Here is a 13977-nt window from a genome sequence, read left to right as displayed (position 1 = left end):
GAGAAAACCACCACTAAGTTCCGCAATTAGACACATGTCAACAAGACATTGGGAGTGATTGAAGCGATGACGCGGAAAATCCCACCTCCTTTTGTAATGTAGTATATACTCCATATATATGTCGATGGTTTTCCTTCTTCTTAATCTTTGGGTCGGCGGTTAAAGGAAACGATTAGACGACTTCCACACACACAAACACACACACACAGACATAATAGGTGGATCCTATTCCTGAGAGATTAGATTCATTCGACTGACTGGTACATCGTTTAGCATACTTGATTCCTCCTCCTCATCCCCTCGCACTTGCAGGCTTCAAACCATACTTGATTCGTTGTTTAGGTACTCTTTCTTAGACATTTGATTCGTTTCTAATTTCGTTTGAATTTGTTTCTTTTTTCCGACTCAGTTGTTTTCTTCGATCTCTTTAGATTCATACACCTCAAAACCCTCCCCCCCCCCCCCCCCCACCCATCTTATTCCAGGAGAGTTAATTGATTGAACAATTCGGTGCAACAGGCGCAGAGCAAAATGATGAGGCTACAGACATACGCTGGGCTTAGTTTCGTAGCCACTCTGGTAGTTATTTACCATGCTTTTCACACCAGAGCCCAGTTTTACCCTGCAACTGTTCACTTATCCACATCCAAAATCAGTCTGGTGCTCCTTCTCAACATGGGTCTTGTTATTATGTGTGCCATGTGGCAAATAACCAAAAGGATATTCCTCGGATCTCTCCGGGAAGCAGAGGTTGAGAGGCTCAACGAGCAGTCGTGGCGGGAAGTTATGGAAATACTTTTCGCCATCACTATCTTCCGGCAAGACTTTTCGGTCATGTTTCTCGCCATGGTTACTGCTCTTCTGTTGATTAAGGCTCTTCATTGGTTGGCTCAGAAGAGAGTTGAGTACATCGAAACAACCCCTTCCGTCCCCAAGCTGTCTCACATTCGAATCGTGTCTTTTATGGGCTTTCTTTTCCTTTTGGACAGTTTTTTCTTGTACAATTCTGTCAAGTACTTGGTACAAACTCGACGGGCTTCTGTTTCCCTCTTCTTTGCTTTTGAGTAAGTGTTCTACGTTTCTGCTATTTTTGGTCACTTGTTATTTTGATCTTCACAGTCGAGATTTCTTAATTGGTGGGGCATTCACACATAGCTATATGATACATCGCATGTAGTGCCATTTTAAGGAACATAATAGGGCCTAACACTCACCAATTTGGAAGAGAAGCTAAATTGACTGCAAGATTATTGCAGATACTATAAACCTGTCAATAGCTTCAGTTTTGCCCACTCAGTTGTAGGTAGCCACCTCCTAGCCTGATGTTTTCAGACTTCGTTTATGGTTGCCACTTAGGAAGGAGAACACAAATAGAATTCGAGTGGAAGAAACTGTAGTGAGAGGAGGAATAGCCCGTGGGTATTGACTATTTACATATCAGGTTAGATTACGAGAGGATATCATATTTCCTTTATGGCTGCATTAACATGCACATTTGCACATTAATACAGCCTGATTTAGATGGAAGGCCCTAGCGTGGAACTGCTCCTAAATGCTTGACCCTGCTTTGAAAATCGAATCTAATAATCGGCTGTATCACGGTCATTTAGAATTACCTCTGATGATATATATGCGACATAGTGATGCATTTGCTTCCATGACAAGTGCATTTGTTTCCATGTTCTTCTTTTTCTAATTCCTACTTCAAAGCTTACTTGTAATATTTCAAATTAAAATATCAGGTACATGATATTGGCAACGACAACAGTGTCGACATTTGTGAAATATGTTTTCTACGTCAGTGACATGCTTATGGAAGGACAATGGGAAAGAAAGGCAGTCTACACCTTTTACTTGGAACTTATTCGGGACTTGCTGCATTTATCTATGTATCTGTGCTTCTTTCTTGTGATTTTTGTGTAAGTACTTTATCTGATCTTGGTTGTCTGGATGGATGTGTTTATATGGGTCATATTCAGGTTGATACCTACAGCACATTGACTTTTTATAATTCTGTTCCTATATTGATGCTTCCTTGCTTGCGTATCAACCTATGGTGTCTATGTATGACGTTAAAACATCACTCAGTGCTGTAGGACTTCTCATTTTCTGTTAGGAACACTTAGAATTCTGGAGCTATCACGAACCAAGAATCTCGCTTTGTACTTTTTAAGGGAATTTTGTGTGTGAGTAATGTCAAGGTTGTGAGTAAGTTCTCACTTCTATGCTGTAGATGACAAATTCTTAACTACCGTATTTTTTCAGTGTCTGTTCATTTAGCTGACGGACAAGCTTCTTTTCTAACCTAGTAATTGTCAACTTCTTTTGGAGTTGGGAAATTGTTTGGGGATTTCTTATGGGGCTATAGCAGAGTGTCTGCGACACTGATAGTTTTCTTATGGGGCTATAGCTGAGTGTCTGCGACACTGAAAGTCGCTTGTATTCGATTTTGAAATGATGTTCATTGGTGTATCAGAACTTTAGCTCGTTATTGGCCTCTTTTTTCTACTTGTTTTTGGAATTAAGAAATTTGTTGAATTCCCTCTGCAAGGTCCTTTTTCCTTCTCACCCTTAATGGTCTTGTTGAATATCTCTTTGCTCTGCTGACATTCATTTGATCTAAGTAGGAGGCCACATTTATTTTTTATTCCACCGATACTGATATTCTGTCGTGTCGTATTGTCTCAGGAACTATGGTGTGCCTTTACACTTGATTAGGGAGCTCTATGAAACGTTTCGCAACTTTAAGGTTCGGGTTGCTGATTACATTCGTTATCGGAAGATCACTTCAAATATGAATGATCGTTTTCCAGATGCAACACCTGAGGAGCTAAATGCGTGAGTTGTTCTCGTATCTTTAAATTTGTCTCTACATGTTCTTAGTTATTATTATGCTGCATCACGAGTATGATTTGCTACTTATGCTCATGCAGAAGTGATGCAACATGCATCATTTGTCGTGAGGAGATGACGACAGCCAAGAGACTCAATTGTGGGCATCTGTTTCATGTGCACTGCCTCCGGTCATGGTTAGAAAGACAACACACATGTCCTACTTGCAGAGCCCTTGTTGCACCACCTGAAAATGGGACTAATTCTTCTGGACCACATGCAGATGCTCAACAACAAGGTTATCTTTGTCATTTGTTATATGATTATTCTGAGCAGCCCCAGGATACTTCCCATAACACAGATTGTTGGTTGAAATTTGTAAAAAGCGTAATATGGCCTTTTGATTATTGCTTCCATTAGGCGTCACCAATTTTATTAGTCGTGTCTCATTAAATGAAGGTTTCTGTGTCACTTATAAGAGATTTGGATGTGCCCTAAAATTTTGCCATTACTGTATGTTACTTTATGTTCAATGCCCTCCTTATAGAACACTTGCACAATTATGCCTTTTGTGTTGATCATTGGAAATATTGAAATAGGTGTTCATATAATGATTGTACTGGACACTCCCGATTATTTTCTAGAAATAGAAGGTTTGGAAGATAAAAGATAGAGACAAGATTGTCAGAAAAATACACGATTTTATTATAAGTTATGGGCTTTAATCGCGTTATTCTATTCTACATTTCATAAACTTGAAGTTAAACCATGGTGGTTTAGAATGCTATTCCAAAGGAAAGACCCACGCTTCATGTTTATCCAGAATTAGGCTTGTCTTGAAGAGTAACCATTTTACTCATTCAAGAAGGCATCTATAGAATAGACGAGCTTTTAATGATCGTGATAGACACTGACACTCGCGGCCACCTTCTAGAAACAGAAGATTTGGAAGATGAAGATTTCTTCGAGATCATCAGAAAACTACCCGATTTTCTTAATTCGAAAGACAATCAAGAATCGCCAAGTAACACTCAGTGTCATACCAGAACATGCAGCACATGCCCACATAGTTGGTCCTTGAAAATACAAAACTGTGGTGTTTGAGGTCACTCTAATACCGGATTACTATATCACATGTGGGTGTTTAATTTTTTAAGCTTGCTTATGGAACGTGCTCGACCAAAACACAAATTCTTTAATAACAAGGAAGAAGAATGGAATTCCGACTCACACTTGCCCGTAACTTGACTTGCCTATTCTATTACGAATTGGTGGACTCAAAAGGCCTTCCAGTATGATCAAGCTTGCTGCATGTGCAACTTAAGAATCTGACTTCATGATTTTCTGACAAATTGACTTAATATAGTGATATACACTTCGAGTCTGTTGAACAGTTGGCTATTGTTTTGGTTGGTTTCAGGAACAGGTGCAATTAGTACACCTTCTCAACCTGCTATTGGAGATGGCGTAGCAAATGACTCTATAAGCCAACATCAGGCCAGACTCAAAGCTGCTGCTGCTGCTGCCTCAATTTATGAGAGATCTTTCGTTTATCCTTCTGCAAATACATTAGTGTGGTATGCACTTCTCTTTTTTATAGTTATGCCCTTCTTTTGCTGATGGCATGTATGTTGTGTTTACTCTCATTGGCTTTTATACTATAGTTCTTAGCAAAGGAGCCTGATTTCTGGATCTTGTCCTGCAATTGCACTTGGAGAGAAAAATACTATTGGCATAACATTAAGCTTTTGCGAAAAGCAAGTAAAATATTTGCATGGCTCCTTTATCTTATTTGGAGCTTCGTGGTTATTCCTTCTTTCGCTGGCATTTTCCTTGGTAATCATATACAGTTGTGCTGAATCTGCTGCTGATACAGTGAACTCAAGCTAGCCATTCAAAATCTGAAAATGGGAGAGGGAGAGGGAGAGAGTGAACCCTGGAGGCTGGAGCAATCAAGTGTCCTGAATAGTTTGATTGGCGATGCAATGGTTTGATGAGATTTGCCAAAATCTTTTGTTTTTATGAACTTTTTCGGAAGCCAATGTATGCGAAAATCATTGGGTTTCGGTATTTGAGACAATTAAAAGCTGTAAAAAATTGATATATGAACTGAAAAATATAAAAAAATCCTAGAATTCTACATTTTGCGGCTATGGTGAGACATTTGTCTAGCATTTATGTCTGATTGACACTACAATACCGTCGTGTGAATGGTGCAAAAGCATGAAGATTGAATGTAGAGTATTCTTGACTGCAGGACTCCAGGATATGCTGTACTTCCCGAAGCATATAGACCTGACACTACCAACACAGACTCTGGTGGAGAAGAATCCTTGGCAGGACCATCAGAACAGCATCCATTTGCAATCCCCGGTGGGCCTGCCAACTTATTTCCTCACTCCGGGTTTTTCCCTTTCTCCACTCCTGGTATAAAAGTGAACTGTGGAGAGGGATTTGGCAGCAATCTAAATGCACCAGATTCTCAAGTAGATGCCCGAGAAAAGGGCATTCTGAACCAGATTGAGGTGTGAGCTTTTATCATTCACTGCCTTTATTTATTGTTGGTTCGTCCTACATATCCTTGAATGTTCTTAGCCTTTTTTTTTTTTTTCCGCACATTTTTCCTTTGCCTTCTTGTTTCTATCCTACTGGCTTCACTTCTTTTACCTCATGAAGTATTCTTGGGTACATGGTATCTTGACGACGAGGAGGTTATGCAATTGCACTGCTAGGTGCTTCTGGTCCGTTTAACCAGTTTAAGGTACATGTGTCATTTTTTGCATGTGAAATGCTGAGAGTTGATTCTGGTTAATAATTTTTACCCAGCTTGAGGGACACCGAAGAGAAGAGCTAGAGATATGCTATTGTTCACCTGGGAAGTAGCTCTTTCGCTTTACGATCTACTACTTGTACATTGACTAGCGACAAGAATCAACGCATTATTTTACTCAACTGCACTTGCAAAAATGTCTGCATTTCTCTAGATTAAGAACCGAATGCTCACAGTTATTGAATACCCAAGGAAGGATGAGATCTTAAAATAATCAATCTTGGTTCTGGTTCCACTTAGTTGTATGCGATGGAAGTTGCTTAATTTTGGGGGTTGCAGAGAACGCTACCTTGTTATCCATTTTGTTTCCCTTCTTTCTAGCTAATTCTTATTTTGTGTAAAAGAAAGCCAATTAACTTGATTTGTTATTTGTTGATGACCGACTATGTTCTCCCAATGTTCCCAACAGATCTTGCAAGGCCAGCTGCGCTATTTGAATAAGTCAGCAGCTGAGAAAAGCACAGACGCGAGTGCGACAGCATCATCTGACGGTAAAGGAAAGACAGTTGCAACATCATCATCATCTTCTTCGTCATGTGTTTCAGATTGCGGTCCACAAGGGGAGACTAAAGAGACAGAGAAGAGGTAACAGGCCTTCCACAAAGTTGTGTACTTATTATGACTTGAGGCTGTTAATATAGGATAAAACATAGGATGAGTGAGTTGAGAGCTCAGGAAATGTTGTACTTGTACTTTTGTTTAGCCTTGTCATACTTCCAAAATTTCAAGCTCCATGTGAGAATTGTGCCGCTTGGAAAAGATCAGTCTGCTTAAGCTGTGGATATTTAGTGATTTACACAATGGATTTAGTGATTCACACATCCATCCGTTGTTTTCTTCTCTGATTTTCTTGCTTTTGCCTTCTATATAGGGCTTTAAAATGACACCAAAGTTGCTCCATCTTGTGCCCAGCTTATTTAGAAGTCCATCCGAGACCAATCTAGGACAATGACAACCCAAGCTTGAAAACACTTTTGAAGCTTGAAAAACAAGCTGCCCCGCCTTAGCTTGATGGAAAAACGTTTTTTTAGATGGAATCGATTCGTAAGCAATTCAAGCTTTCACACTTTTTTGAAAAGGACTCATTCAATTGTTAACTGAATTTTAACAATCCAATATCGAGTCTCTCAACTTTTTTACAACGTACAAACCTATGGAAATCCATATTTACTTAAAGCTTAAGCTGCTTAAGCCGCTTAAGCCAAAGTGGTGCGCATCTCGGTTCAATTTAAATCAACAGCCGCACTTGAGTATTTAATAACCCATTTCACTACTAACTTAAGTACGTATCTAGTAATTCAGGGTGTGTTTCCATCGACCAACGATATTTTTTAAAATATCCAAGGAAAAGTTTAAAAAGCGGAAAAAATGGACTAAAGACAATTAAAAAGTTGTGGTGCACGATTTGTCGGTTGGTGAAAACACCCCTCAATTGCATATAGTCAACACGTATCATGTAAAAATGGTTCACTTCGATTTGGGGTTGGCGTTTGGTTTTCCCAAACACGATCTCCTAGAATCAAAGTTCATACCATATTCAATTCTGTTCTTATCGGTGGATACTTAAGTTCACTACAAAGACCGTTTTGACCTTGTTTAGTTCAATTTGTTGGTTGCAAATTGACAAATTCTAAAGCAAAATCTACTGGCAACTGCCGAATGGCTGTGTAGCTGCAGACTGCAGTGCTGCACTTAGGTGAAGTGAGGTTGTAGGGTTCGAATCCTGTAGAGAGAAAGTTGACACCCTTGTTAATGGATTGGGAAGGAATTTTTTTTTTTTTTTGGCACAGGATTGGGATTTGGGCAAAATATAAATGCTTCTGACATATGCCCAAAACAAAAACAAAAACACACTTGCAGCTAATGCAAAATCCGACCATCATAACACAAACACTACAAATGTCCATTCTTCAAATGTACAGCATCCAATTCCAGTGTCAGGTTGCTTAAGGGGTTTGGATACGAGAAATTTTTCTTGCCTCTCCACGTAAGCATGTTCTCATCTGCCATAACATTTCTGTTAAAGTTTCTAGTATTCCACTGTAACAAATTCAGTTAGCCTATTGCGGAAGGTAGAAAGCTTTGCGTCAAACAGGAAGCGGCTTCCTGGGCTTATTCAAGCTGAAAACATAATCAGAAGAGTTTGTTAGTAAAGATTCAACATCGACTTAGCCAATTTCTACTCTCTGTCCTCGTTGAGAAAAATACTTCAAAGAATAAGATGACGGCATGACACAATAGGGAAATAAATGCAGTGATAATCAATATTTGAGAACTTTCTACAGGAGAGCTGGTGGCACTTGTTTCCACTGAAGAGAAAAACATGTATAGTTGTCCGATGCAGATTTCACTTTCTGTGTTTTAAGCCCAGGAGGGGTACTTAAAATTGTTCTCATTACAACCTGAGCCCTTCAGAGAAGAGGAAGAAAGGGGAGCAACAGTATGGATAGTGAGAAATTACCTCTTTATGTAGTAGTAGAAGAAATCTGCATAAAGAGCAGTCTGAACCAAGCCAGATAACCAAGCTGTGTTTGGCAATAAGCTGTAAGTCTAATGCTTGAAAGTCGGGTAGAATGAAACAAGACCGTGCAAGTAAAGAGAAAAACTTACGTATCCAGCGGACTTGGTGTTTCTCCATGAAGAAACGATAAATCCAGTTGATCAAATACAATGCCCGGTAAGCACTACAAGAAAGGAAGAGCACAAAATCAGACCCATGTTCTCGTGCATTGCATGGGAGTTGACGGAAACAACCCATAAAAGAAGACCCCGAACTCATAATTAGACACCCAAATAAAAGTATGTTTTTCATTCTCATCATGAGAGAAGTCCTTCCAAAAGCCAGGAATTCCCTAAGAGACCTCCAATATTTCCAAACACCACTCGATGTTTGAAAGAAATGCAGCACAGCACACTTCTACTATATGCCTCATGTGGCGCAGTTGACTCTTCACTGGAACAAGGTCCTCTGACTCTCCATTCAACACTAACAAATTAAAGTTAAAGAAGGGGCTGCACTCTAAAGATGCCAGCATCAAAATCACCTTATCCTTTCCCATTAGTTAATTTCTGATGTAAATATACGTGTTCAAGCTCCAAACCCACATAAAAGTCCAATGTAAACTTCCTTATAATTTCTATGTCCTCTGAATTTTCATTCTTCACCCCACAACAAATTAGAGATGCCAGTTTTCAACATGATTTGACCTACAGTAATTAGGAAAGTATCTTTCTAACACGATTTGCCCGACAAGAAGTAAGCAACACATAACCTTCTAGGCATGTCGGACACGTGTCCAGAGGGTGTGTGTCAGTCTGTGACCGACACCTGTCAGACACAGATACGTGAGGCCAGTAGAAGTGTTCGTGCTTCTTAGATCGGCACCTTACTTGCCAGTTGGCAGACAATTTGAAAGAAACTAAGACCCCAAAATCCCTTGCCCCTATTAAGAACCCTCAGCGACTAGCATTTGATAATGTTTTGAGGTGTCGTAAGGGTAAAAACCATAGGACACCCAACCCAATATGGCTGGAAGGTAGAACAAAGTCTAACAATGCTGAGCATAAGTTTTCTTCCACTAGCATTTTTATAGGAACACTCCCAGCCTCAACTTTCTGATACAATGAAGTTAGCATCTACTCAAAAACACTGCTCCTTGCCCAAAAAACCTCCTCCTAGCAGACTCCAATAATCTTCCAGGCCAGTTCATACACATCCAAAGAAAGTCACCAACGGCTTGTAGTAGCCTAGTAGGGAGGCTAGGAAATTTTTGCATACTAAAGCCCTGGAGAATTGCCAGACATAGCAAGAAACGTAAGTGAAGACACGGAACAAGCAGCATCCCAGACGGTGTACTTGCGTCCACAGAGACCACAAAGCATACAGGGTATATATGTGCATATTATTAACTAGGATTCTCTGACCATTGATTGACTCCATGCCACAGTGGAAACATCAATTGCGAAAGATCTGAAATAGCAGCTTCAATCAGTAAGAGTGGCGTACCCAAGAAGAAAGACATATTTGCCAGTCAAATTGTCAATGTTTCTTGACCGCTGCAACAGCACCAACTGTGGCAAGATTGCTACCGCTTCAAGATATAGTGAAAATGACCAGAGAACCTATAACAAGATGTCACACATTTCAGAGAATGGAAAAATGCTGACAAAATTCACAGAATTTAAGTGAAATTGAATTCAGTATACCATGATCAATTTCATAACAGCAAATTCTGTACACAAATTCATAACAGCAAAAGTATTTTTTGCAAAGACTGCTGTGGTCATTCAACGTTTACCAAATGCTCTTAGAACTAAAATACATATATGACAACGGCTGTTAGCTGCCTCAAATTTTTTGGTTCTCACTTCAACAAACAAAAAGAGCTACATGCATCCCGTAAAGTAGTCATAAAATTTGGAGAGCCATTGTTCTGAACAGGTATTGGTGGTCTCCATATAAATGATTTCGACACATGAATTTCATAAGAATAGAGAGAGAGAGAGAGAGAGAGAGAGAGAGAGAGAGAGAGAGAGAGAGAGAGAGAGAGAGAGAGAGAGAGAGAGAGAGAGAGAGAGAGAGAACTACTATTTTTTTTATATATAATCACAACTTATATACCAACTTAGTTAGTTAGTTAGTTACTGCTAAACGAGGAACACAATGGACAATGAAAAGCAGCTTATGCAAGAATAAATGTTGCTGGTCAAAGATAACATGGTACTAGGATAATAGCAATGCACAAGACATGAACAATTTTGGGACTACCTGAAGTCCTCGACTACTTTCTCTAGATTCTCTTGGTAAACTAATTGGTTCACATCCACTAAGTCATAGCAATATAATTCCAAACGATAGCTAAAGGAAAATTAAAGCAAATGAATGGATATAATTTCGATACCTCAATCACATTAAAAGCATGATGAACCATAAGAGCCAGCACAAAGCAGGGAGGAATAAGAAAATAGTGTTTGAAAGTGTCTTCATCCTTCTGGTATGTTTGTTTCACTACTTTATGGTACCTCATGTACCAGACAATAGCAACTGAAGTTCCAAGGAAGACCAGCTTCATTATAGTGTTGTAGTATGAGACGTGTCTCGTAAACAAATCAAGGTAGCGAGTGGCAAAGACTACAATATAGAGTTCTTGAGTCTTCAAAGAGATTCCTGGAGCAAGTATAAGTTAGCCAAAGCATCAAAATATATAAACAAGTCTAGAGTGCACCTAGGAAAGATTTTAGAGACAAATGTAAAGAACAGAATTATACGCCTTTCTCTGACAATGTGATTTAGTAGAAAGAAGAGATTCATGGAGCAAAATAACATGGAACCTCTTTTCACCTGACTTCTCTGAAATCGTAAAATACTCGGAAGCCCCAAGTCTAATGCTTAGGAAGAGAAGGCCATATTCCCTCCTGCCTCGTAGTTTAGGCAAGGCGTCCTCCTCAACCATTGCCCCACGTTAAAACTTTGTTCCTCTGGAATAGCCCACCAAAAAATCTCCTCCAAGTATCCATCCAAAGTTGATGTATAGAAGAGCGTTTAACAGGATATTTACCAGCTAGTCAATTATTTTAGGTGGGCAAAGGCTAGTGAAATTACGTTACTCTGTGTTTTTACTTTTTAGTTTGAGAAAGGGTAAGATCTCAATCAGACAAAAGAACACAAACTTTTGAGGCCGTGTCGGCAGTGATGGGTAGTAACCACAAATGTCCTTTTTTTGTTCTTTTAGGTAATAGGATTGGAAGGAAGGGATGTGTATGCAGAATAGGATTTTCTAGTGGTACAAAAAGGTTTAAAATGTCTGCTTACAGGTTTTAATTACTAAAGAAGAGCAGACTATTACCAAGAAGATGTTTCTCCCCGGATTCAATCCTAAAGTCCTTTTATATCGCACCAAGAGTAGTCTAAATTTTCTAAAAAATTAGTTTTGATGAGGAAATAAAAGTGTTTTCCCCTAAAGGAAATTCATGACTTTTCCTGTTAATGCCACAACTAAGTCTTCACATTGGGAACTTGAGAAATTCAGCAATAGAGCACTTTGAAACCAACTGAAGCCCATTCATGAAGACCCACAGAAATAACATGGGTCACATGACCCATAACATTTAACAAGACTGAACAACTTTGATTCCTAGTGGCAGGGGAAGGAAGTGCCAAAAATAAATAAACAATGGTGCCTCAAAACTTAATTATACAAAATCCCAAGTGACCCTCTCATGTAATCAAACAATGTTAGAGGTTCCTATGAGTTCGCGTTGCTTGATCGCGACTCACGAGTTGCTTGTGGACTTCATCGCACATAAGTCTAGTACGATCCAGACCACTCAATTTTAACTTCTTGCAAAACTACAAATATCGATCGGTTAGTGTACAAGAATAGGACACAGGTGTTTGATGAACCGCATGAAAGAGGAGTTTGAGAGTAAATTATAGGTACTGGCTTGTGTTGGAAAATGAGGTGTCAAATTTTCCCATGGCGCATAAGCGTAGGGTAACTCATGCAGTTAGGTGAACTGAGTGGATTTGATGGATCATTATTGTTTTACTAACAATTCTACGTTGCACTGCCAAGCATTTTGCACAAAACTACAAATAGTAGAGACGATTGGGATCAAGCAGTTTAGCAAGAAAACAGTAAAAAAGTGGAACACGAAGTAATAATGTGAACGGACAAATTAATAGTAAGCAAAACAAAAGGAAACATTGGTACGTACACATATATAAACATATATACCTGCGCAAGATTTCATGGTGCGGATCTTGAGGAGGAGGACTATTATGCTGAGGAGGTGTGTCATGTCCCCAGCCAACCTGAACAAATTCATCGTGATAACTCTCTCTCTCTCTCTCTCTCTCTCTCTCTCGCAGACGATAGGGAGGTGAGAATGGTGAGATGCGTATCGGTTTTGAAACACACTACCACTACTGCTGCTGACGGTTACGACACGCCAAGAAAGATTGACTAGCCAATAGCCATTCAGATCAGTCTCCGTCGTGCAGCCCAATTCCCACTGAAAATGGACTTTTTTTTATAGGGGATTGGAGACTTGGAGTGGGCCTCTCCATCCAATGGACTTACTGTACTACGGTAAGTATTTCTTTCTCTTGTCCTAGGTTTCGTCCAGGTCATGAATTTGACATGCGTAGTCATAAAACACATAGTATTTTAATACTTCCTCCGTCATAAAAAGATGATAATTTTGAAACTCATGTTATTTTCATCATCGCTTATATCTTTCAATCTATAATGTTTTTCATTAGTTTGAAAACTTTATATAATATAATTAATAGAGAACTATCAAACAAAATTCATATTGCATATTTTTTGAGATCTATATTGAAATATATAAATAATTAAAATTGGCACGGATATCAAAAATTGATATCCAATTTTGGACGGAAGAAGTACAATTATAGATTTGTATAATTATAAATTCATAAGAGCATTTCCACTCCTTACTTAATTTTTTATCCAAAGTTAAGTAAAAACTTGATTTGGTACGAAGCAATGCAATGGGCAAATGCAAATCTAGGCATAAATTTGAGTAAAGGTTTCGTTAATGACATAGTTGTAAATTTGAGGGAAGAGAAAATAACTTTCAAAATTTGAGTAAGGATTTGGTTCAAACCAAAATTGGGGAGAAACTCAAATTTGGTATGAGTTTAAGTAAGGAGTGTAGTGGTGTATTAGGTGATTTTTACTCAAATTTGAATAAGGAGTGAAGATGCTCTAATAAATGAGCATCTCAAAATAGGTGAAATACCGATTATATGAGCATGATTAGTACTTTAAGGCCCTGTGTGCTTATTGTATTTTTTAAATAGATAGTACTTATTCTTTAAATTAATAGAGCTATATTGTGAAAGAATTACATGTTTTATATGAAAAATTAGTACTTAAAAAATAAAAACTTTAGCAGAACAGGACCTTACTGTTACAAATGCAAGGAGAGTGATCTTTATTATGTGATTGTTCTGTATTCATAAATGATATGCGTGGTTTAAAATATTTATGGTGTTTAATACTTATAGTTATAGTATCTTGTTAAGTGTGGTCATTTCTTGAATTGGAGAAAGCTTGCGGAGAATAAATTGAATTAGCCGACGCACGTGTCTCCAATAAAATTCGTGTCACCATGGTCTCAATAATCAATATTTTTTCTTAGCTGACCATGGAATCAACCTGATAACATAGTATTTGTAAGAAAGCAAGCTGCTTCAAGCTGGTCCACGTACCAAGTTTTCAAAATTTACAACACGAATTAAAGCTTTAGCAACTTTTACTGGCTAGCTATCTCTATTTACTGGCTAG

At 38.6% G+C, this 13977-nt stretch overlaps 2 protein-coding genes across 5 annotated transcripts; one reads left to right on the top strand and one right to left on the bottom strand.

Moving 5' to 3' along the window:
- Positions 1-141: 141 nt before the first annotated feature.
- LOC131300953 (ERAD-associated E3 ubiquitin-protein ligase HRD1B-like) lies at positions 142-6485 on the top strand. 4 transcript variants are annotated; one of them, XM_058327022.1, is made up of 8 exons: positions 142-333; positions 520-1064; positions 1743-1919; positions 2689-2838; positions 2934-3130; positions 4253-4409; positions 5090-5396; positions 6072-6226. In XM_058327022.1, exons 2-7 carry the CDS (start codon positions 532-534, stop codon positions 5361-5363), a joined length of 1488 nt encoding a protein of 495 aa, XP_058183005.1. In that variant the 5' UTR covers positions 142-333; positions 520-531; the 3' UTR covers positions 5364-5396; positions 6072-6226. The 4 variants fall into 4 exon arrangements, with proteins under 4 accessions (XP_058183005.1, XP_058183004.1, XP_058183003.1 ...); XM_058327021.1 differs by lacking the exon at positions 6072-6226 and adding an exon at positions 5659-6065 and having other exon boundaries at positions 5090-5357; XM_058327020.1 differs by having other exon boundaries at positions 143-333; positions 5090-5357; positions 6072-6485.
- Positions 6486-7523: 1038 nt separating this feature from the next.
- LOC131300954 (ER lumen protein-retaining receptor B-like) lies at positions 7524-12786 on the bottom strand. The gene is made up of 6 exons (XM_058327023.1): positions 12400-12786; positions 10564-10829; positions 9669-9784; positions 8273-8346; positions 8124-8187; positions 7524-7783 (listed from the first exon to the last, which is right to left on the bottom strand). The coding sequence occupies exons 1-6, from the start codon at positions 12488-12490 to the stop codon at positions 7750-7752; spliced, it is 645 nt and encodes a 214-aa protein (XP_058183006.1). The 5' UTR covers positions 12491-12786; the 3' UTR covers positions 7524-7749.
- Between the last annotated feature and the right edge of the window lie 1191 nt (positions 12787-13977).

Source organism: Rhododendron vialii, chromosome 9a, assembly GCF_030253575.1.
Source record: "Rhododendron vialii isolate Sample 1 chromosome 9a, ASM3025357v1".
In the NCBI taxonomy this organism is placed as follows: domain Eukaryota; kingdom Viridiplantae; phylum Streptophyta; class Magnoliopsida; order Ericales; family Ericaceae; genus Rhododendron; species Rhododendron vialii.
Note: the sequence above shows the minus strand (reverse complement) of the source record. Positions and strands in the feature narration are given on the sequence as shown.